Source organism: Corvus hawaiiensis, chromosome 15, assembly GCF_020740725.1.
Source record: "Corvus hawaiiensis isolate bCorHaw1 chromosome 15, bCorHaw1.pri.cur, whole genome shotgun sequence".
Lineage (NCBI taxonomy): Eukaryota > Metazoa > Chordata > Aves > Passeriformes > Corvidae > Corvus > Corvus hawaiiensis.
In genome coordinates this window covers 3,490,257-3,512,612 of record NC_063227.1, presented here as the reverse complement: position 1 = coordinate 3,512,612, position 22,356 = coordinate 3,490,257, and the positions used below count along the sequence as shown (strand labels likewise).

General features: G+C 42.4%; 1 protein-coding gene across 2 annotated transcripts; it reads right to left on the bottom strand.

Annotated features, from left to right (window-relative positions):
* Positions 1-62: 62 nt before the first annotated feature.
* On the bottom strand, positions 63-22,145 carry SFXN1 (sideroflexin 1). Of its 2 annotated transcripts, XM_048319496.1 has the most exons (12): positions 22,041-22,145; positions 21,152-21,252; positions 12,984-13,158; positions 12,218-12,388; positions 11,147-11,245; positions 9,772-9,847; positions 9,126-9,211; positions 7,761-7,888; positions 7,206-7,255; positions 2,159-2,208; positions 1,459-1,506; positions 63-177 (listed from the first exon to the last, which is right to left on the bottom strand). In XM_048319496.1, exons 3-12 carry the CDS (start codon positions 13,145-13,147, stop codon positions 81-83), a joined length of 969 nt encoding a protein of 322 aa, XP_048175453.1. In that variant the 5' UTR covers positions 13,148-13,158; positions 21,152-21,252; positions 22,041-22,145; the 3' UTR covers positions 63-80. The 2 variants fall into 2 exon arrangements, 1 of the variants encoding a protein (XP_048175453.1); XR_007206913.1 differs by lacking the exons at positions 63-177; positions 1,459-1,506 and adding an exon at positions 5,489-5,596 and having other exon boundaries at positions 2,171-2,208.
* Positions 22,146-22,356: the final 211 nt, after the last annotated feature.

The following is a 22,356-nucleotide window of genomic DNA, read 5'->3' as shown; positions in this document are numbered from 1 at the left end:
GAATTCTTGTCTGTGTTGGCACACAATTCAAAAAATAAGTTCACAAGTTTCTCCTTGAACGATACTTTGCCTTCCTTGAATTACAATCCTTTATTAAAGTATACACGTTCTAGGCCAGGGCTGCTCTCTCGGATCTTGGCTTGCAATTCTGGCTCCAAGCGCGATACCGACATAGAACTGAGCAAAAGAAACAGTAAAGGGGTTACATCAAACAAGCAGCAGAAGGGAAAATAAGATGGACAATGCATCTGGTGAAACATCCCGCATTGTTAAAAGAGTTTTCAGATCTTTTTAAACATCATATCAAGGAAGCAGGCTCACAGACCAGGGCAAATGAATCCCTGCTCCAAGGGCATTGGAGTCTGTGGAGTCAGGAAATTGGCTGTTGCTACTACCCTGAGGGTAAGGATCTGCTTCATTGCTCAGGTTGTTGCTGGCAGTAGAAACTTACCTTCCTCAAAGTGTTTTTATTAAATAGAATGCATTTGCCTATTTAACTTACTACCTGATTTTATTCAGTTGAATAAAAGGTTTTTTTTTTTTTTTTTTTATGAGAGCTGGTTCACAGTAAAGTCAATTGAGCTGCCAGGTCATTTGAATAGCTGCAATTTCCTGAACACAGTTCATGGTCTAATCTTCCTTTGAACTGGAGAGCCATGGCTGAAATCAAGAACTGCAGCATGTGTGCTGGGTTGGTTTGCCAAGTCATCTCCAGGTAGCCTAGTGACACGTGTTTACCACAGTTCTCTGTCCTAGGCCAAGCAGGGAGACAGATGGTGTCAGACAGCTTTGTTGTACTCAAACAATGCTGAGAATTGGCTATTGTTTCCTGGAAGTCAAAAGCTGCCTTAGTTGTTCAGTATTTTAATGGACTCAGCTCAAGCTTGGATTGTGTAAGGTACATCTGGCAGCTTGTTCAGACAACCACTATTAAAATGAGAGGGACAGCTGAATTTAAGGCCCTGTCTGTATTATATACCATACTGAGCTAAGATTTTTGTTAAGTAACTCAGATTTCATAATGATTTCAGCTATAATGAATATTGTTTCTAAGACAGCTTTCAGTACTGAGCTATTTCTGTATTGATGAAAAAGTCTGGAAAAATATTAATCAAATAACAAGCACAGATAGTCCAGTGCTGTTCTGTACAACTAGAAGAGTTTCCAGCTGAAAATAAAATGGGCTCTGACTGTATTTAATGCATCTATAACCTTACTGGACATGAATATATTGTATAGAACTCATTTTGAGCTGCTGGGGTTTGTAAACAACTATCATATGTTACTGATGAATAACATAGTTATTACTTTTCTGTATATTCTCTTGTTTATCACCTTTGTTATATGGGAATTAAAACTGTGCTTGAGCAGGCAATGACCCCTTGTTGTGTCTGTGTGCAGCACCATGAATGGATCTGGAGTAACATTAAAGTGAGAACAATTCACAGCAGTACCCACCTTTTCTGAGGAAACAGTGCACAACACAGGGGAGTTGCAAATACAAGACTAGAGGAGACAAAATCAGGTTTACAATAGTTAGGGTGCTAAAGGAGAATTCAAAAACCTTATGCATGATTTAGATAAAAAGCTTTCTAGCTTTTTTTTTTTGTAGACAGTGAGGTAAAGTTCCATAAAGTGCTGTGTAACTTTTATTTCTCACTGCATTGTCCCTTATTAAATCATTTACCTACACGTAGCACTGAATGTTTCAATACCATGCTCCCAAATGTGTCTAAAATTGCCATTTGATGTCCTTACAGTGTTTTACATTTGAGTGCAGGACAACAGAAAATGCCAGAACACAGCAAATTAAACCTTATTAACCAAATATTTCAAGAATCCATCAACCTCCAGGATGAGATTCCACTGACCGTATAGAGACAACAGCCAAAGCATCTTTTCTAATCGAGCTGCCACATTCCTTTTTTTGCCACTCCCTTTCTCCCTCCCTCTGCTTTTCTTGGCAGCTTCTTCCCTGCTAGCGGCTTTTTTGTTTTTAACATGATATTTTATCAGTTACAGAGATGGAAATAACTGCTGTGCCCTCATTAACTCTCACAACCTTTTTTCCTTAAAAAAAGTGCAAATATTTCTACTTTCTCAAAACCCTCAGAAGTATCTCTTAAGATAGCAGACCCAGCCCAAAGAAACTACTTACCAGATTCCAACTAATCCAACTTGAATGGGAGCACTCATCCAAGGAAATCTCTGTTGGAAATAAAACCACACACCGTAAGTGTGGAGTCTTTTCTTCCGGCTTCCCACCTTCCTGGAACTCTTGTTTTACAAGAGACAGATTGCACCTAAAAGACTCTTAGATGTGAAGGCAAAACCCTGACCAGCGTGGCTTCATGCTGAGCTCATTTGAGAGCCAAATCCCTTTGGAAAGCAGTAAGGAAATTCCCAGGGGAATCAATGTACACTGCGACCCTGAGTAAGTGTCCCTTAGAAACTCCAATGCGAGTGTGGCTGTTTGACTCAGGAACTGCTCCTGGGCCTTTTCTCTGATTCTCACAAGCCCACAGCAACAACAGAGCTGAAATTTGGAGTGGTGCTGCCACACCTCTGAACGGCACAGGGAATTTCGCCCAGGCATTCCAAGGAAGAGCATGGTCTGGTTACAACTCCTTCCCTTTGGTGGCATCAAATGGTTTTAACCTGCAACTGGAGCCACCAGCCATAAATAAGGGAGATGTCAAGTCAGAATGTAAATCTGCCTCTCTTAGCCCTTTCTCCTGTCATATGATTTCCCTTGATGTGCAGGAACTTTTTCCTTGTGGCAACACTCCAGCTCTGCAGGAGTTCACCTTTTATTGAAGGAAAAAAGGGTTGAAGGATTGGGAAAACAAAGCTGAGAAAGCAACACATAACCCATGGATGTGTTTTTAGCATATTCCTCATTAATTCTGTAACTTTTGCAGAACTTGAATAAGTGCCAAGAAATTTTAAAATTATTTAGGAACCCACTCTCTCTCATTGGTAGAATGTTAATTGAAATTCATTACTAAAGAAGTAAACCCAGAACTGTTCAATGGACACTGCTGCCTTTTGCTACACTAAGAACAGCATCTACCCAGCTGCCAATGAGGGCACGAAGGGAGCTTGAAAACAAAACGGCTCAAAAGGTAAAAATCACTTGATACACTAGGTGATGTTTGTTTCTGCAAGAAGAGTTTCTCAAGATACTGAAGTTAGAGGAGAAAATGGTGAGCAGAAGCTGGGCACTGTTTGAGAGTAGAAATGGACAAAGGAAACGTAGAAAGCACAGGAGGACAAAGCTCAGGGCTGAGGGAGGTCACAGCAGTGTCTGAGGCAGGGAAAATGAGCCTGCGTGGAGTAAAATTTCTCCAGAGCCTGAGGGAGAAGAAACAATGTAGAAGACTGCTTCTCTTTTCTTTAATTTTTTTTTTTCCTGCTGTCAATCTGTAATCCAGAAATGAGTGCAGGAAGAACTGTGTAATTCAGCAATAACCTGCAACAAGAGGTAACAAATGGGACAGAACAACAGCGAGAAGGGCGAAGAGGGAAGGCAGCTGAGCTTTGCTGTTCTGGCATTCCCTAAACACCTCCATTTGGCCTTCAGCTGAGATAAATTCACCCCAAATGCTTTACATTTCATACCCTGGGAGAGTCCATGCCCAGAGGTGGTGAACACAAGCCAAACCCTGCACTGCCTCTGAGAAGGGAGGGAGAGGGACGCTGCGCATTGCAGTGGGAGCGTGGGACCCAAGGGATGTTAACAGAAAAGCCCCAAATACAATTTTATAACTAAAAAGGGCTGTTGGAAGGTGCCCTGAGAGGAATAAATGGTTTCATGCCTTTGTCAGAGTTAGTCATTGATCTGAGAGAGAGAGAGGTGTCTAATACAGACTCTGCAAAGAACACGGAGTTTATGTGCTGGAACATTTTTTGCCAACTTGATCTGAATTACAGCCTTTCTTTTTCAAGAATGTTACCAGGCTGCACTAATCCAGAAAGATGGTGAGGAAAAAGTAACACTGGGAGGTCAGAATTAAGAACTGGAGTTGCCCAGGGAACAACGCAAAACCATAAAACAAAATTCAAATGGAGGCTGCACACCCCCACAAAGAGAGAAAATGGAGAAAATACAAAAGAGCAGAGGAATTCACTGTGTTAGAGAACCATCGTTTAACTCCGGAAGAAGGCAGTTCCCAATGAATTAGCATTTAATTTCCAGATGTCTTTATGACATTTTAGTGGTCAGTGCAAACAGAGAAAATGGAGAAATGATAATTAAGCAAACAAAAGCCATAAGGGGAATCAGCTTCTTTCTAACTGCCTCCTTTCTTTGTTGGACATAAAAATCTGTCAGCTTTCCCAGGCCAGCTATGCCTGTTTTCAAAAAAATAAATAAATGAAATGACTGTGAAATTAGGAATGCATGGAGGACTTCAGGGCATAGGACATTCAAGAACAATGCTTGAAGACAAAGGCCCTATGTTCTGGTTTTGTAACTGTTTTGAATACAGATTTTAGCTGCAGATTAAAAGACCTCACAGAGCTTGTTTCAAGGATATATGAGGAAACTTCTAGAATCAACTTGGATGTTAATTCAATATGCAGAACTGTACAGAAACTGTAGTTAAAGCCGTGAGAGTAGCAATATAAACACAAACTTTCATGTTGATTGGATTTTTCCTAAGTTTCTATGGAAAAAAACCAATTTATTTCTTCAGAAAAGTTACCTGTAAGTAAAATCTATAAACCCTCAGGGTAAGGTTGTTTATGGATCCTCCTGCTGCAGCAGGTAAATTAACTTGGTTCTGCACAGAGCTGGTCAGGAGTACAGCCACAGGGATAATGAAAATGGACATTATGCAGCCTAATCACTGCTACGCTGCATAATTACATAAAAAGGCCCCGAAGCTGCTGCTGAAACCTATGGTAAAAGAACTTCTACAGTTAAAAATACTTTCTCAAGGCAACTTCTTTTTGAAGCAGTAAATATGTGCTTATGTTCTAAGAACATTGAGGCATTTTCTAGCAAGAACTTCTGGGAATGTTGTTAATTCACACCGATGTCTTGGTGCAAAACACAGTGGGAATGTGGCGGATGAGTAGTGCTACATGACCTACATCTTATTCCACATATCAGAGGATGACAGGCTGCTCTGAGACCAACATTCCAGGAGTATTTCCCTCTCTCTTGTCTTACTGCAGGCCAGCTTTCTATTTTCTTTTATCATTCACAACCATTTGCCTATTTTTTGGCCTTGTGTGTTGCTTAATAGGCTTTGGCAAGCAGTCAGGAATTATTTCCAAGAGTGGTAGTGAAGCAAAGGCCAAGGGTAGTGAGTTAGTAAAGCAGTGTGGGGGTGGTGTTGGAGTGCTGGGATGGGATGGTGCTTCTCAAACTCCACGAGGACATGCAGAAGCTGCTTGTTAAAAATGCAGCTCATTCCTTAAAGGGTTTAATGCTAATCTCTACTAGGTGTTACCACTGGCTAGCTGCAGAGCAGTGTTTCACCTGCATTCAGTCTCTGAGGCTGAGGGAGAGGACAGGTGAGCATAAACGGTCAGGATGGTACCAGAGACCACTGAGTAGTCACTGCAGAAATCGCTCATTTTGGCTGATCTGAAAAATTTACAACACCCTTATGTTGATTACACCACACAAAAACAACAGGTATTTGTCTCCAGATTTTGAGGATTGCTGCAACTTCTTCACAAATGTATTTTCCAGCTAATAGCATTTGTGACATTTCTCACACGTCAAATACAAACAAAATAATTTTTTCCCTAAATTTTTTTTAACAAGGGTTAATTTTCCAGGCAATACATTCTCAAGAAGATCACAGCATCACAAGTCGTGGTGTGTTTGGATGCCCTGCAGGCTCACTTCTTCCAGGAGATAAAAGCAGCACACACTGATTTTTACCCTGAAACTCAAATGCCACATTTCCTGTTTTTACACTCTGAGCAAAACTGTTTTCTGTTAACAAGTGGGAGGGAAGCAAAGCACTTTAGGGGAAAAAAAGTTTTAAGATTGCAAGACAATCACAGAATGGTTTGGGTTGGAAAGGGCTTTAAAGACCATCCAGTTCCACCCCCTTCACTATCCCAGGTTGTTCTAAGATCTTTCCAACCTGGCCTTGGACACTTTCAGGGATGGGGCAGCCACAACTATCCCAGGCAATCTGTTCCTGACTTATAAATACAGAAACACTTCCAAACAGGGTGTCTAACTGGGTAATCTCACTCTGTGAAAGAGAAAGGAAGGGCAGAAACAGTAAGAGATAAAATTTAAATACTTTCAAAACTTTATCTTAGACAAACAAAACCATTCCAAACAAAATCTTCCCCTGCTTCTCCTGCTTGTCCCCACACAAACTTTACCAAGGGAGGGTCTGGAGACTCAGACCATGATTTTTTCCCTAATTTTTTCTAACAGGAAGGAGACAGATTTTCTTAGGCTTCTGGGGTGGGTCTCACAGGCAGAGGCTTTGCTTTATCAGTAATTAAATCACTGATATCAGCAGTGAGGATGAAACTCCCTTTACTGGTAAAGAACTACAGGGTTCCTCACCTGAATATTATTTCCCTCATGTTAGACAACCCTGTAACTAATTCCATTATTCTTCTTTACCCTCTCATGCACACAGTGCATTATGTTGATGTAGGTTATGGATTTACCAACACCAGGGGTTTGACTTCACACTACATCAGCATAAAAAGATGCTGGAAATAAGGAATCTTTGTTTAAGAATGCCCATTCTGTGCCTACCCTGCACTTTGTGTCCAGTAAATTTTAAAGGATCATTTTTAAAAGAGATTTTGGCCATAATATTTGTTTCCATACTCAGATTGTTACTACAGCAGCTAAGCAAAGCCTCCTTACTGCTATCTTGAAAAAACCACCACTATTAAAATGTTCTTTTTTTTTTTCCCCCCAGAAAACTCAGTACAAGGAAGGTTTATTTCACAGGAAGAATGTGCATTTTAAGAACAATTATAAAAGTAACAAGAGTGCTCCTATTTTCTCAACGTTACCTTACACTGTGATAAAAAACCCAAGTTACCCCTAAGAAAGGCAGAAGGAAAGTGACAGCTGTAAAGCAAGTTCTACAGGGATGTCCTCCCACAGTGTTTGGGAGGCAAATATGAAGATTCAGGAAGTATTTAAATGTCATTAAAATATTAACTTAGGATATGAAATACATTGAGGTAGATTATCTAAGACTAACCTTTAAAAAGGCTTTCTTTTCCAGGGCATTCATTATGAAGGGAGGAATTGCTGCAAATAAGATAAAAAAGGCATTAACCTCAGAGAGAAAGGCACTTCGTTTTCATTTTCTGTTTAGCTGAACTAATACTGTAACACAATTTTCACAGCCTTTTGTCATTCACTGAGTTTTCATTTCACACTGCCAGCTGGATTGGTATTTACAGATCTGAATTCTCCCAATGAGCAAACTTGCAATTTCACATGTAAACCTGAGCTCAGTAATTTGGCCCTGGCAGAGCACCTAAACCAATTCCAAGCAAGTGGAATTTGCTCCCATTCCTTTGCTATCTGTATCTTTTCTGCACAAGCATCCCAGGAGCTTTTCTGATGCACTTCAGTGTAACACACTGAGGATGTTTCCACATTTCCCTGGGGAAGTTCTTAACAGAAAAGCAAACACTGCCTGGGGAACTGTAAGGTAACTTGGCCCCTGAGGAAAATCACTTGGCTAGAACTGAAATCTCCTTCTCCCAGCAGGAACTGATAATCAGGACTGCACAGGACTTATCTTTACCCATGCCAGGAGAAGCCATCAGAATCCTGGATATCACCACCTGGGTGATTGCCTGCTGAGCTGCTTTGGATGAATCACCCAGTCTGTTTCCATTCTCATCCGTGACAGGAATTCCAAACTTGAGTTCCCTGTTTAATAAGGGGTAAAAAATAAAGCAGTGATGGATGTGAACTTGTTTTTTCACCTTTTTTTTGTCACCTTATCTCTGTCCCTTAAAATTGTCAATTATAACAATTACATGTTGTATTTTATTTTCTAAGTTAGCCTCTCTGTAACGCTCTCTGGCACAAAAAAAATTTTCAAAAGGTAGAGAAATATCAGGGAAAAATATATTGAGAAGTTACCAACTGAATATTTGTAACAGCAATCTGCTGCTTGAGTCTGCTCACGGCATTCCAAGGAGGAAGAAAGGAGATGTGCTTTTTCTGTGTTCCACAGAAGGGAGAGGTCAGTTCACAAAGCAATTCAGAAAAGTGGAATTTTCTGGACTGCTTTGCAAGTGGAGTCTGTCCTATCTGACAGACAGCTCATGGAACACAGGAAGATTATTTTCACTGAGTTGAAACAGAAGGCTCTGTGAAAATTCCCCCCGGCATTCTAGTCTGAGTTGTCATTTCAACCACGAAGAATATACTTGAAAGTATAAAAGGAGGCACAAGCCAAGTCACATTTCTGTAACTGTATTATTCTCTATCAGATCTTTTGCTCAAGTGCAGGGTTAGGTGTTATATTGGGACAAGCAGAAGGAACAGCAGATTTCCTGAGGGCTGCCTTTATTCTTCTCTTCAGATTTTATAGAAAATACTACCATAGATCAACTTCCATCATCAATACAAACTCTAAACCCTTTTCCACCCATAAGCTTGTAATTATAGTAGACAGAATGCTTTTAATATGCTGTTCCCTACTACTGCTCTTATTCCTAGTCAAATCACAACACAAAAAAAAAGTTTGTTTCTGACAAACTGCATGTTTTTGTCACCTCGATGATTAAACAGAACTGCAGAGCCTGACTTCTATGACTAAGTTCTGCAGGTGGGATTTGAAGCACCATTTTTGAAATGACTGTGTTTTTCCAAAGTGTAGCTGGTATTCAAGGGGTCCATGTGATCAAAGTTTTGAAGGAACCAGTAATTGATTGGAGATCCAAGACTGAAGAACTCTTTGGATATTTATCTGAAGAGAACGAACACGTTCTGTTTTATACCTGTTACAAACAACCACTCAAAACCTCATGCATGAGGTTTCTGCAAGGTTCTGAAACAAGCTACAGATATAAAATGCGCTTTATTTAGTAACTTGCTGATCTACAAACAGAGCAACATCTTTTCTTCTAGCATGAGTGATCATTGTTCTTTTTCCTACCTTTGTCTCATTAGTGGAATATTGATGCAGTTGGCAGAAGCAACAGCAGCAAAAGGAACAAACCTCCCTATAAGAGGTGAGACACGCTGTAAAACACACAGGGAGGGGAGAAAAAGGAAAATAAAAATGTATATAATCATTGCCTTCATTGAAATGCTTTATCTGCTAATGACAGACCAGACTTATTTCCTTTATATTGAAATTCAGTGAAAACTCACTGGTGGGGCAGCGGTAGAACAAGATTCAAACAAGAAATAAGTCATAAATGCTTCTTTCCAAAGTGAGTAGTGGCAGGAGAGTGACAAAACCATTCTGAATTTAGCAGCATCACAGGGAAGTGTAATTACAACTCCAATTTAATTTCAAGTGCTATTAGATGCCTTGAGATGTGAAAAAGAAACTGGAAAAAATGGCACTTTATTAGGTAGAGTCTGCATGAACCAAGCATGGGCTGTTTGACAGATATGTATAAACCCATCTCCATGGGGAAAAAACAAGGTTGGGATCTAAAGAAAGAATTACAACATTCATTACAACTCCACAGTGGGAGCTGTGCACGACAGAGATACACCAGAGGAGAAATGAGCTGTGAGCTTCTCACAGGACATCACAATTTAGTAAGAATGGAAAAAAATACCAGCAATACCTTTGCTAGTGAATTAAGTCCTAAGGCTGTTGCAACAGCACCCGTGGTGGCAGAAACATAGGCTGTTCCCAGCTGGCTAAAACAGAAATGAAAATGTTTGCACATGCACAGAGACATTGATGTCACTTTGAAAAATAATTACACTTTACACATGTCGTTATACACCCCCAGAAGTTAAGTAGGCTTTTTTGTGCCACTGCAGTAAGGTGGGGATGGAAGATCCAAAATGGGACACTGAATTAAACACTTTTATTTCACTAGCAGTAAAAATCATATTCAAGCCACATTGTAATACTGAATCAGGTTCTGCTGGTTGTGCATTGCTGCCTGTTCAGCATTTTCTCATGTGTCTGAATGAACACCTTGAACGATTAGTTCTTATTTAATTTCCTAATTGCTTAACCTAGTAAAATCAGCTTGGATTTCCAAGGCCACTTCTATAACAGTAATTAAAATCAAACATACCAAACCCCCCCACACAGACCAGCTATGCTGCAAACACCCAAATCCAACCCAACCTGCCCCAAACCACACTTTACATACTTCCCAGCTAGGAGGTGTCTCTATATGCTTGAATCCATAGTTTGCTCCCAGACATGTTTAAGCAAATCAGCCCTAAAACCAGAAAGTCAAGTACTGCAATTCCAGTTTTCTATTCATAGAATCATAGAATGGTTTGGGTTGGGAGGAACCTTAGAGTTCATCTCATTCCACCCCCTGCCACGGGCAGGGACACCTTCCAGTATCCCAGGGTGTTCCAAGCCCCGTCCAACCTGGCCTTGGACACTTCCAGGGATCCAGGGGCAGCCACAGCTTCTCTGGGCACCCTGTGCCAGGGCCTCCCCATCCTCACAGGATGAATTTCTATATTTCTCCTCTCCTCAGTTTGTGATTTCTTGCTTTCAGCATCTATTTAGTCTCTTTTTTAGCCATCAAGTACAAACAAGCACAGACCAGTTGAAGGAATCTCTTTTTGTAAATGAACCCTCAGTGTGGTGTGTGCTGGCACTGAGAAGGTGGCACAATGACACAACTAAAGTGCCCCACAAAATACCAGCTTAGAAGTATCCTGGTAGGATACCAAACCGATGAGGAAAACTTGCAAATGGTTGACTGAGCTCTGAAACACAGACTCCTGTTAAATCCTGCACTGTTAAGTGCTCATGATCAAGGCGCTCAGGCTTGTCTTTAATGGCAGAAATGGAGTTCTCAGCTCTGTCATTCTCAGACTTCTCATCTGTGCATATCAAACTAAGAATTAGTACAGATGAAAAACTTATTCCTGTCTCATACCAAACTTTAATACCCAACCATGTTCAAGTATATCAGAGAGCAACTTTTAAACTCATCAGAATTACGAGGTTCAGTGCCTGACCTGACAGTGATTGGGGCATCCCCGCTCCTGTTCGTGTAATTTACTACAGCATTGAAGGACTGGTTGACCCACTGCCAGAAAAGCACTGCTGGTGTCGTTCTTGAAAAGAGAAACAATTGTAATTGTTATTATTAAACTCACAGTTGAACCAACAGCACAAAAAAATGATGACAAATCAAGAAAAGCCACAGAAAGCAGTAACCATGCAGAGGTTCTTGCTTAGTTGAATGAAACAATACAGTCAGTGAGATACTGACTTGACAATAAGAGCTCTTCTAGAAGAATTTAAAAATCACCTAGTTTTGAATCTGAATAATAATGCAAAGAAAAGGCAGAGAGCTCCTCTAGGTGTTATAGATAATAACAGAAGGAGCAGTTAACAGGAGGCAGTGCTTGGGAGTGGGCAGCTGTGCTGAGGGTTTGATTCATATTCTTGAGTGCAATTTAAAGCACACCCACGTTTATATGCACGTTTATATGTCCATGTTTATATGCACAACCCAAAACTGGGGTGTGTGTCAGGAGTTTGTGAAACCTCAGCATCCAAATGGCTGCTGCTGTTTCCTCTGAGCTCCCACCAGTTCCTGCAAGCTGTGTCAAAAAGTGTTTCTAATACTGAGCTGCTAAAAGAGCACACTGGCTCTGCTTCAGTGGGCTTCACTGTCCTGGAGATTCCAGAACCACTGAGGAAATGCAGGGATTGCAGGGGAGTTGGAGAAACTCCACAACCGATGGATTGAAGCATTCCAAAGACTCACGGGGCAGACAGAACATCCTGCATGCCTGTAAGGTTAGCAGTTCCCAGGGATCTCCTCTTTGTCCTCCACAGATGGGATTCTGGAACATTTCCCAGTTTGAGGGAAAGTGGGATGGTGAGGGAGAGGGGCTAAGGACTTATCTCAAAACTACTTTTAGAGGGAACCATTAACCAGTGTAAGGGAATGCGGAGAAAGAAAAAGCAGCAAATTTCACATTTATAAGTATTCGTAATAAATCTTTTGACAATAACATTGATTTTCACTTCTCTAATTAGCAGGCAAATGTTTTACGTGCTATATTGCCACCACTCACCTGTAAAAGGTCATCATACAGCCTGTGATAGTCATGTTCATGGGGACCTGGGCAGACATGCGGCCAATCACGAACATCTTCTCCCCAGTGTCTGGGTGAAAGGCTGAATCATAGATGTATTTTGCTCTCCACAACTCATCTTCTGTCAAGCCAGGTGCCACAATACCTTGTCTTGGGACAGGTTAAGAAAGAGGACAACAGCAAAAAACACAAATGTTATAAAATGCTGCAAATTCCTGGGAGAAATGCGGCATCAGAGGATTTGGGGGTGTTCACCGTAAGTTAATCGAGACTCTCAGATAATCTGGAGAGATTCTTCAGCTTTTAAATGGATTGGTGAGACAAAAAGAATTGGAACTCCCAGCAGTGGTTATGTTGGCCGAGTCTATTTACTCAAACCTGCACTAGGTTTTAGAGCTAAAATGTAGAGCCAAAAATCGTTAGTGTGAAACTTTGAAAATTCACTTTGAGAGAATTTAAGAAACCAATTGCTCCAAATGCCACACCTAAGAGGAAGTTTTAAGCTTTGTTGTTATACTATTTTCAGAATTAGACACTTCTACATTTCAGGACACTTAACAGGGGCATAACTTCCCCATCCATTAGTAAATTTGATTTAAAAAAAAAAAGGGTTTCAAGCTCTGAAGAATAAGAAGTGGTGCAATGAATACAATGATTTAAATATTTCCTTTTAAATACATCACCATGTACTAATCATTGACATGGACTTTTTTGGGGTCAGCAGTAGAAGTAGGCAATATCATACCTGTAATCATGCACAATTTTTCTTGCATTTTCCAGTTTGGCATCAGATAACAAAATATTCCTGGGGTCTGTTACAGTGAAGAAGTGAGTGGCTCGTCCAACAAAAGTGCTTTGATCCCATCGGGGCTCCTTGATATTAATGTTTAATGGTATATCTGCTGACATCTTCAAAAGCTCTGCCAAGAAAACATCAACATTTGCAATTCAGAATTCCACTCATTACCTAAAGTATCTATAACCTGCAAGATGAAAAGTGGCCACACTTAGAGTAAAAAACCCAGAGAACAAACACCAAAGAATTTGCAGAACTGAGGTTTAAAGGGGCACGTCTACAGAAATGCTTCTGTGTCTCGTGCCCCCAAACATTTATACAGTATTTATTACATTTGTACAAATACCTGAGGATGAGGCAGATGCAAAGGAAGCACATAAACTTGTTAATAAACAAACATGCTAAACAACAATGTACTGATCAGAAAGTGCTTTATTTCAGTGATGAATTACTGTTTGTTGAAAATAATGCATTGAAGGGAAGGAGAAATCAACTATTTCAAGAGATGCCTGAAGTGCTATAAAGTGCAGTGACAGATGAAATATTTAATAAAATCCAATTAACTCTTCTGGCATAGCAAAACAAACCAAAAATTAGGAACACGAACCCACCAATTTGTTTTAATAAATGTTGTTTCTCTAAATCCTTGTTTTAACAAAACAGAGATTATGTAATGCAACAATCTGCCACATTATGAACACATGACCAGATCTAATGATACTCCAAAGATGGTTAAAGAACTACAATGAAGGACACTGAACTAACAGAGTTGCGCATTCAGCATAAAGCCCAAGAAAGTAAAAATTACTTCAGGATGATTAAGTTTACTTCAACATCTAATGAAAGAAGAACAGTCCCTCCATAGCACAAGCTATATGAATTTTAACTTCCTTAAGAGAAATTTCTGCAACATATTCAACAACCAGTGAAAAAAAATCCTCCTCCAAATAATGCTTGTTCAAATGGCAGCAGGAAATTGGATCTATATGAATACCTTTTAATATATTTATCTATTTATAAATAAAGATCCAATTTTAGATGATCTTTAAGGTCCCTTCCAAGCCAAACCATTCTGTGATTCTAAGATAGCAGAAGGCTAATAAATCTGGTACAGTAGGAGAAACTAGCCTTTTCCCCCTTCTTCTCTCACATTCTCCTCACTGTTAAGTTCATTATTGTACAGCACTATTTATTAGTAGGATTATTTTCATGTGTACATCTCTCAACCAGGCAGGCTGCAGGATGAATACAGATCATGGAAATGAAAAAAGACTCAGGACAGATTTGGAGAACAGATTTCTCATGCACAGCATCTCAACAGGAGATGCTCCTTAGATTTCATTTCCTTTTCTTAGTACTTTACCATTGAAAACACCCTCCTGTGAACAGTGCTGTGTTGTGAATTAATAGTCCATCTTCTGGTCTAAAATGGGAACTGCTGGTTTTGCAAAGCCCTATGAAGGCAAGTGCACTCATTTATTCAAACCCTCTTTTCCACCAAAATAAATATACAAATCAAGACATTAGGACTGGTAACTTGTTCTGTGACTGCTTCCCTTACTTGTAGGAAAGCTCAAGTGTAAATGTTTTTATAATTAAATTATCCGTTTCATCAAGAAAGATTAAAGCTACTTACTAGGATAGCTTATGATAATCTGGTTAAAGCTGTCTAATGAATGCTGAATGAAGCAGTGCATCCATAGAAGCTTTTTTCTTTCTTTTCATTCTGGTCAGCTCTTTCTTTTCACTCTGATTAGCATACACACTACTCGGTTGTGTCTGAATTCCCTTTATTTACTTCTGATACCTCTGTCCACAAACACAAATCCCTCAGTGGTAAGAAATCTAAACATTAAGGATCTCCCTTCACTGCATATGGTTCATGGTTCAATTCAGGATTGTTTCAGTCTGAAACAATCAGAAAAAGTGGATGTACAGTACACAGAAGATTAAACACATTCACATCCTGTCTCTTTCCCCTCCCCACTTCATCTACTCTGTATCTGCTCTGATGTTCCTTGACCCAGGTGTGCTGATGGAATTCACTGCCTTGGCAGGAAACTAATGCAGCAGAAAGATTGTACTGGGGGTAAATAAACCCCTGCACCTGCACAGGCTGGGGTGACCTGCTGGAGAGCAGCTCTGGGAACCCTGCTGGACAATGAGCTGTCCATGACCAGCAGCGTGTCCTGGGGACCAAGAATGCCAATGGGGTGCATTGGGAAGAGCATTTCCAGCAGGTCACTGAGTGATCCTGCCCCTGTGCCCAGCCTGGGGGCACCTCTGGGGTGCCGTGCCCAGCTCTGGCTCCTCAGCCCAGCAGGGCCAGGGAGCTCCTGGAGCGGGGCCGGCGGAGGCTGCGCAGCTGAGGAAGGGCCTGGAGCAGCTCCGTGCCCAGCACAGGCTGAGGGAGCCGGGGCTGCTCAGCCTCGAGAGGAGCCCCAGCTGAGAGGGGCCCTCAGCCCTGGCTGTCCCTGGCTGCAGGGAGGGCTCAGGGCAGGGCCCGGGCTCTGCTCCGGGGCCCAGCAGCGGCACCAGAGCCACGGGCAGGGCCTGAGCCCGGCAATTCCCCTGCACAGGAGGCAGAACTGCTGCCCTGGCTGAGACTGGGCTCTGGAACAGATTTCCCAGAGTGTTTCCATGCCTTTCTCCCTGCTCTTACCCATGCTAGCCAGGCAGCTACCACAGACAGGTCAGCACAGGCTTTGGTCTCTCTTTCTCCTTGTAAATCTACGAAACAGGGTTATTGCTGCTGCAGCAGCAAAAAGCAACCTAGCAGGAAAATGGAAAACATCCATTAATTCATGTGCTACAACTAAAACTCAGGCTTGAAATCACTCTGTTTAGGAAGATGGAACAGAGAACGTGGACTTTACTACTACTAATCCTAATAAAGGACATACAGCCTTCAATCCTGCCTAGGATGGGGGTGGGACAGCTGCCCACCCTGCAAAAGGCTAAATCTCCTGTAAAAAGGGGTTTACATTTTAGGCCGCAGCTATTTAAGTACACAAACTCATTTTCTTTTTTCCATGATGTGGCTGACTTGCACTTTTAGCAGGTAAGTAGGAACAATGCTGCTCTAAAGAGCTTAAACCAGACAGACCACCAATGCCCACAGATAAAGGGCAGATGTCACACATACAAGGGAGCGTAAAAAAGTTCAGAATAATATGATTTGGAGACACATAAAACTTGCAGTGAAGTAAAAAAGGTGGCTGAGTTTGCCAGTCACGGGACTCTGAATCACAGACCTGTTACAACAGTGCCTAAGAGAACTAGGCAATTTCTGTCTTGAAAACTCAAAAAGTTTTCCAGCAAAATTATTTTTACAACAAAGGCCCCACTTCTTGTTTTAAAGAAACTGTATGATGCTACTCATGACTAATCAGACCCCATTAGTAAATGCTGAAAAGGGAAATAAATCCCATAAAGCAAAACCATAAGCTCATAAAACACTGATATACTTCAAAGGGATCCTCCTACAAAACAAAATGTCCAACTATAAAGTGGTGACTGCACAAAAATAGTTTCATCAATGTATTGTCTAACAGCCATAGAGTCATCACCATAAAGTCTATAGCTTTTTTTAAATTTAATTTTTTATTTTAACAGTGAGACCATAAAACTGCAAGAAATAGGTGCAACACCCTCAATTTAAGTTGCTGCAACACTATTTTTACCTACCTGTCACCTTAATTTTCAGATATCATTTCAGAGGGGCGCTGCTGTTTGCACAATCCATTCAAATACTCATAATAAAAGCACTGTAATAAAACTACTTAAGATTTAATTATTATTTTAACTACAATGCTTTGTCAAGGGTGGAACTCCACTACCTTCAGTGATATAATTTTCCACCTGTACTAAGTGTGCCCAAGATTTAAGTTCTCATTATCCGTAATCGAATTGAGTACAGAAAAAATAAAGGACATTAGGGTTAAATCAAATTTAAGTAAATCCATCTGAACCTTGAGATAAGTAGAAAGTTTGCAAGGGAGCTAGAAAGCAAAAGCACAATAAAGATAAAGACAAAGATAAAACTGTTTGCTTTGTTACAGTCAACTAATGAAGGCAAACTACCTAACCTTTAATTATTTAAAGTGCCTATATATAAACACCTGAATTTATTGTTTCCACCTGCTGCTGTCCGGTAAGTACCAACTTATCCTGAAATAGGATAAAACTTTCAATCAACAGCACCTTGAATTTTAAGGTGGAAGCAGCAAAATTGCCCAAGCAATTGCTCTTCTCCACAAACGAAGCCATTAACAGAGGATTTGGGAAACAAAATGAATTTTACAAACACATCAGTTTTTGGAATAATCCATATAGAAATGTCAGTTTGAGGTTATGTTCACACAGGAGGATCAGTAGTACTGGAAAGGATAAAAAATGACATCGTAACGCAGTCAAACAATTAACAACTCTCACGGAAAACATGCAGTAAGGGAGAAAATGATCCGTATTTTCACTACGTCACGTAACAGATCAATTAGAAAGGTATTTAATAGAACCACTTGTACCTGGAAACCCTGCAGCTGTTTTCCCCAGCAAATAAAATCAGCAATAAAGGACGGACTATGCTCTCTGGCACATTCGTATCACTAAACCTTTCAGTTTCCAAACTAGAGCAGCTGTATCCAAACTGCCCATGGAGAAGAGCAGCTGAATCCTGCCTCGTGCTGCTGGATTGTCTGGCCGAGCATCAGCTGTCCCGGGCAAACCCGGGCCCTGCCGTGCTCCAGTGACTGAACAATAATGGGGGGTGGCATTCCCGTGACCAGGGACATTTTTTGGCACTGTTTGTCTCCCCAGCACTGATAGAGGTTTGATTATCCATGTGTGGCTCCTCCTATGGACCAAGTTTTCAGTCATAACTGATGGTGAGTTCATAAAGTTTTTCCTCAACACATGACTGTATTTTCCTCCAGTGAGGAAAAGCTGAGAGAATTGGGATTGCTCAGCCTGGAGAAGGGAAACTTTGGGGTGACCTCATTGTGGCCTTCCAGTATCTGAAGGGAGCTCACAGGAAAAATGGAGAGAGATTGTTTACAAGGACCTGGAGTGACAGGACAAGGGGGAATGGCTTCAAACTGAAACAGAGTAGGGTTACACTGGATGTCAGGAAAAAATCCTTCCCTATGAGGGTGGTGAGGCCCAGCACAGGTTGCCCAGAGAAGCTGTGGCTGCCCCATCCCTGAAGGGTCCAAAGCCAGGTCGGACGGGGCTTGGAGTACCCTTGTTTAGTGGAAGGTGTCCCTGCCCATGGCAAATTTCTTGCCCTCTCTGATCAGATGGAATCATCTGCCAGTTCATGCTCTAAAGTTTAATATTAATATTAACTGGAGGGAATAAAAAGCTTAAGAATAAGTGAGAGTGGCCTCTCTTAACATAATAATTACATACAAAACCTGCACAAAGTCTGACCAACAGTTTTAGTACAAAGGCTACGCTTAGATTTTCCACAGAACCAGCAATAGCAGAAGACTTTAAACCTTGTTTAAAGGTTAACAACAGCAGTTGCAGCAATTATACAAAATGCAGATTCAGGAGTTATCAGGAGTTCAACTCTCTGCTGTTCCTTTACAAAGTTCATCTTTTAAACATCACATTGAAGGTCATGCAACCACTTTTCAAACCAAAGCAACAGCTAGAAGAGTAGCAATGACTATTTAATTTATTTCAGACAGTAACAAACCACTCAATTTTGAGCAGATATTTCATCTTTTTTTTTAAACTGTGTTGCATGACTGAATTATCCAGATGGGCAAATGATCTGGGAAAATCTGGGCAATTTAAACTCATGCAGTAGTGCACAAATGATGAAATGCAGCTTTGCCACCTTCCTTGGAACCATTTCTATTTTCTTATGTTACTGACACCTTGTGTTTTAACCCAAGCCTCGAAAAACTGCACTCCACAATTAAGAATTTTCATCAGTTTCTTTACAGTATCAGCTAAAACTGGGACTAGAGTGACAGAAAAGGAAATTTCATGATGAGGTAACTGTGAACCCAGGGAGAAGTCTAAAGAGAATTCTACATCCAAAAGTAGAGCAGATATAATTGTGATAATGCTCGCTGTGACATTTGACTTCTTGGTGCCCAACGCCCAAACTGCAACCTGCAACCTTCTGTTACAAAGCATGGGATTTGCTCGGTAATTCAGCTTAAAATAGAATTCCAACCAGCCTGCACAAATGCTGAAAGGTATAACTTTTGTGGTGTCCTTTACCAGGACTTAGACCCATAAGTTCTGGTGATGTAAAGGTGCTCAGGACGGATAATGATTCACAAAATCTTCTAGAGGCAACTAAGAATTCTTTTTTTAAAAAACAACAGTGAGGCTTCTCCCCGAAAACCCACTAAAAATAGGAGGCAACAGCAGAACCTCTTTCTTCACAGAATCCTTTAGGATTCTTTAGAATAGGAATAGTTCAAAAGGTAGAGCCAGGTGCTGCTGATGTTTCATGTGCAGACTCACTGGGAGAGACAAAAGTAAGATTTGACACACTTAGGCCCCTGTATCTCCATTCTTTAAAGCAGTCCCTTAACAACCTGATGTCCAGGATGTCCAGTCCCTTAACTGTCCTGATGGCAGTGCCTTGTTCTGGGAAATGAGATGCAGCCTGGAAAATCTTGAGGTTGAGAAAAGTACCTGCTGCGATAAAACGGGGAGAACAACTTCTCTTCTTCCATCTCTTTATAAACCAAAGTGCCCATGGCTGCTTGTTTTTGCAGAGCTGAGTTCTTCTGAAACATTTCCCATGCCACTTTCATAGAGAAATACTCAGGGGTCCTGCTAGGCCTCTTTATTCCTCAAGGAACACATTGTTCCTTTTTTGGGGCTCCTTTGTCTGAACAAACTCAAGATTTTTCTTTTCCAATGCCCAATTTTCCACAATGCCCACCCAAAGAGCTGCTATGCTGGCTTAGGAGAAAAGACAGGAAATAAACCACACTCTGATTAGGAAAAAATGACCTGTTCTACTTTAAAACTGCAACACATTGGCAAAGCAACAGCAGAAAGGCAAATCCATGTTTTAATTGCTCTGGCAAAGAAAAGAACACAAGGCCTTCTCCAGGGATGTCAGTCATGGCAGTTAATTAGTTCAAATGGGAAGAACTAATAGACTTTTAGGGGAAAAAAGCACTTTTGTGTGGTGGCAAAAGAGCACATGTGAGACTTACCAGGGTCTGTAAGCAATGGTATTCCTCTATTTGCACTGCATTTGCTGCCACAGTTTGAAATAAGCAGCACAGCTGATGACTGGGAGTCTGATGCAATGTACTTACACCAAATGTTAAAGCCACTTGCCAAGTTTTTCTTTCCCAAAGCAAACTGGTGTTCTACCAGTAAAACGCCTACTTAAATCACCAGGAGGGAAAAAAAATCTTTGTCTGCACTATGATTTTTCCTACTGCAATCCTAAAAGGAATGCTGGAGAAGGCAAATCATGGCAACACTACAAGATACTTGGTTTTTCCTTTTTTTTTTTTTTTTTTTGCTTATAAATGTACATCCCACTTGTAGCCTAGCAACAAAAGCAGCAGCCTGGGTGAGATGAGCCTGCTGCTGGGGCTCTCTCCTCAAAACAGGAGCCATCTTTGGCGTGTAACTTGACCAGAGATTTCATCATTCTGCATTAAAGCCAGCTCCAGATGTTAGAGGTCCCTGCAGCCAGCTCAGCTGTGTCAGCTTTGCTTTGCCACTTCCTCTCCCATTGCACGAGACACGTCCAGAGACGCCGCACGTGTTTGCCTCATCTCCACAGTAAGGAAAATAAACCTCCTTTGCTAACCAAGGTTAGTGCAACCTCTTATTTCAGTCCTGGTTGCTGCTAGCTTGTTTCTGCTCCTTGTGTTTTAACCCCCACCAATAAACTGCAGGAGGTTTGTCTCTACCCCAGGTATATTCAGAGCCTTCTTCTGTAGTTTTTCACTATTTCATGTATCTTTTTCCATACAGTGATATTTTAATTGCACATTGGTACAAAGCTAATCTTCACCCCACCCACCATTATAAAACAATAAATTATTTATAATCCAATAAATTAAAAAAAAATTATTAATACTCATAATTAAAATTCTGTCTCTGGCTACTAGGTGTCTGACCTTGGAGTTATTTGGCGTGTTCCTTCCCTGGAAAGGATGATCCTGCAGCAGGGAGGCTTGTCTCTTGCAGGCCTGGAATCTGCGGCGCTGTCACGCAATGCCTGTGACACAAAGCCCCGCTCAGGGGACAGTGAGTGGTCAGGGGCAGCTTTTGGGAGCGGCTGGGGAAGCAGGGACATGTGCAGGGAGGAGAGGGCTGTGGCAGCCCCCCAGTGCCGGCTGCCTGCACTGCCAGTGTCCAGCCCTGCTTCCACGGGGACAGGGGGACACATGGGGCTGGGATCCCGAGGAAGGGATGGGGTGACACATGGGGCTGGGAGCCTGGGGAGGTGACAGGGGTGACACACAGAGCTAGGCCCCTATGGAGGGGATGGGTTGACACATGGGGCTGGACCCCCGTGGAGGGGATAGGGTGACAAACAGCTCAGGGCCTCTGCAGGGTAACAGAGGTGACACGCGGGGCTGGTCCCCTATGGAGGGACCGGGCGGACATTCGGGGCTGGACCCTGTGGAGGGGCCTGGGGTGACAGATGGGGCTGGGTTCCTGTGGAGGGGAAAGAGGTGGCAGACGGGGCTGGACCCCTGTGAAGGCGAGAGGGATCACAAACAGATCAAGGCCTCTGCAGGGGTAACAGAGGTGACAGATGGGGCTGGGCTTCTGCGGAGGGGCCGAGGTGACACGGGGGGCTGGTCCCGTGTAGAGGGGATGGAGCAACACGGGCGGCTGGGTCCCTGTGAAGGGGACTGAGGTGGCAGATGGAGCTGGGTCCCTGCCTGCGTCGCCAGTACAGCACTGGGGGTGCCACCGGCGCTGGCTCCTCCGCCCGTCCGCGGCCACAGCCCATCCCCGCGGGGACTGCCCGGCCCCGGCCCCGGCCCCGCTACTCACCCAGCCGCCGGCCCCGCGCCGCCCTGGCCCCGTTGCCCGGAAGAGCCTCGCTCGGCGCCGCGGGCGAGGTGCCGGGGAGGCGGCGGGGCCGCCCCGCTCCGCCTCGCTCCGCCCCGGCGGGGCCGGGCCGGGCAGGGCCGGGCTGTGCGGGCAGCGCCCGGGGCCGCCCGCGCCTCTCTCCGCCCGCTTCGCCTGAAGGCCCGGCTCAGCTCGGGGTGGCTCGCATTTCTCGCACAGTTACTGCCATTAATTACTTCATGGAATGTCCTGTGCTGGAAGGGACCCGCTGGGATCGCCAGGGTCCAACTCCTGGCGC

Bases quoted from the DNA above. Each gene is read 5' to 3' on its own strand.
- SFXN1 (XM_048319496.1), bottom strand. From the start codon at position 13,147: ATGTCAGCAGATATACCATTAAACATTAATATCAAGGAGCCCCGATGG. The intron at 9,848-11,146 runs GTCAGGCACTGA...TTTCTGTTTTAG, and splicing joins GATGCCCCAATCACTGTCAG to CCAGCTGGGAACAGCCTATG. The intron at 7,889-9,125 runs GTAGGAAAAAGA...CTTATTAAACAG, and splicing joins ATTCCACTAATGAGACAAAG to GGAACTCAAGTTTGGAATTC.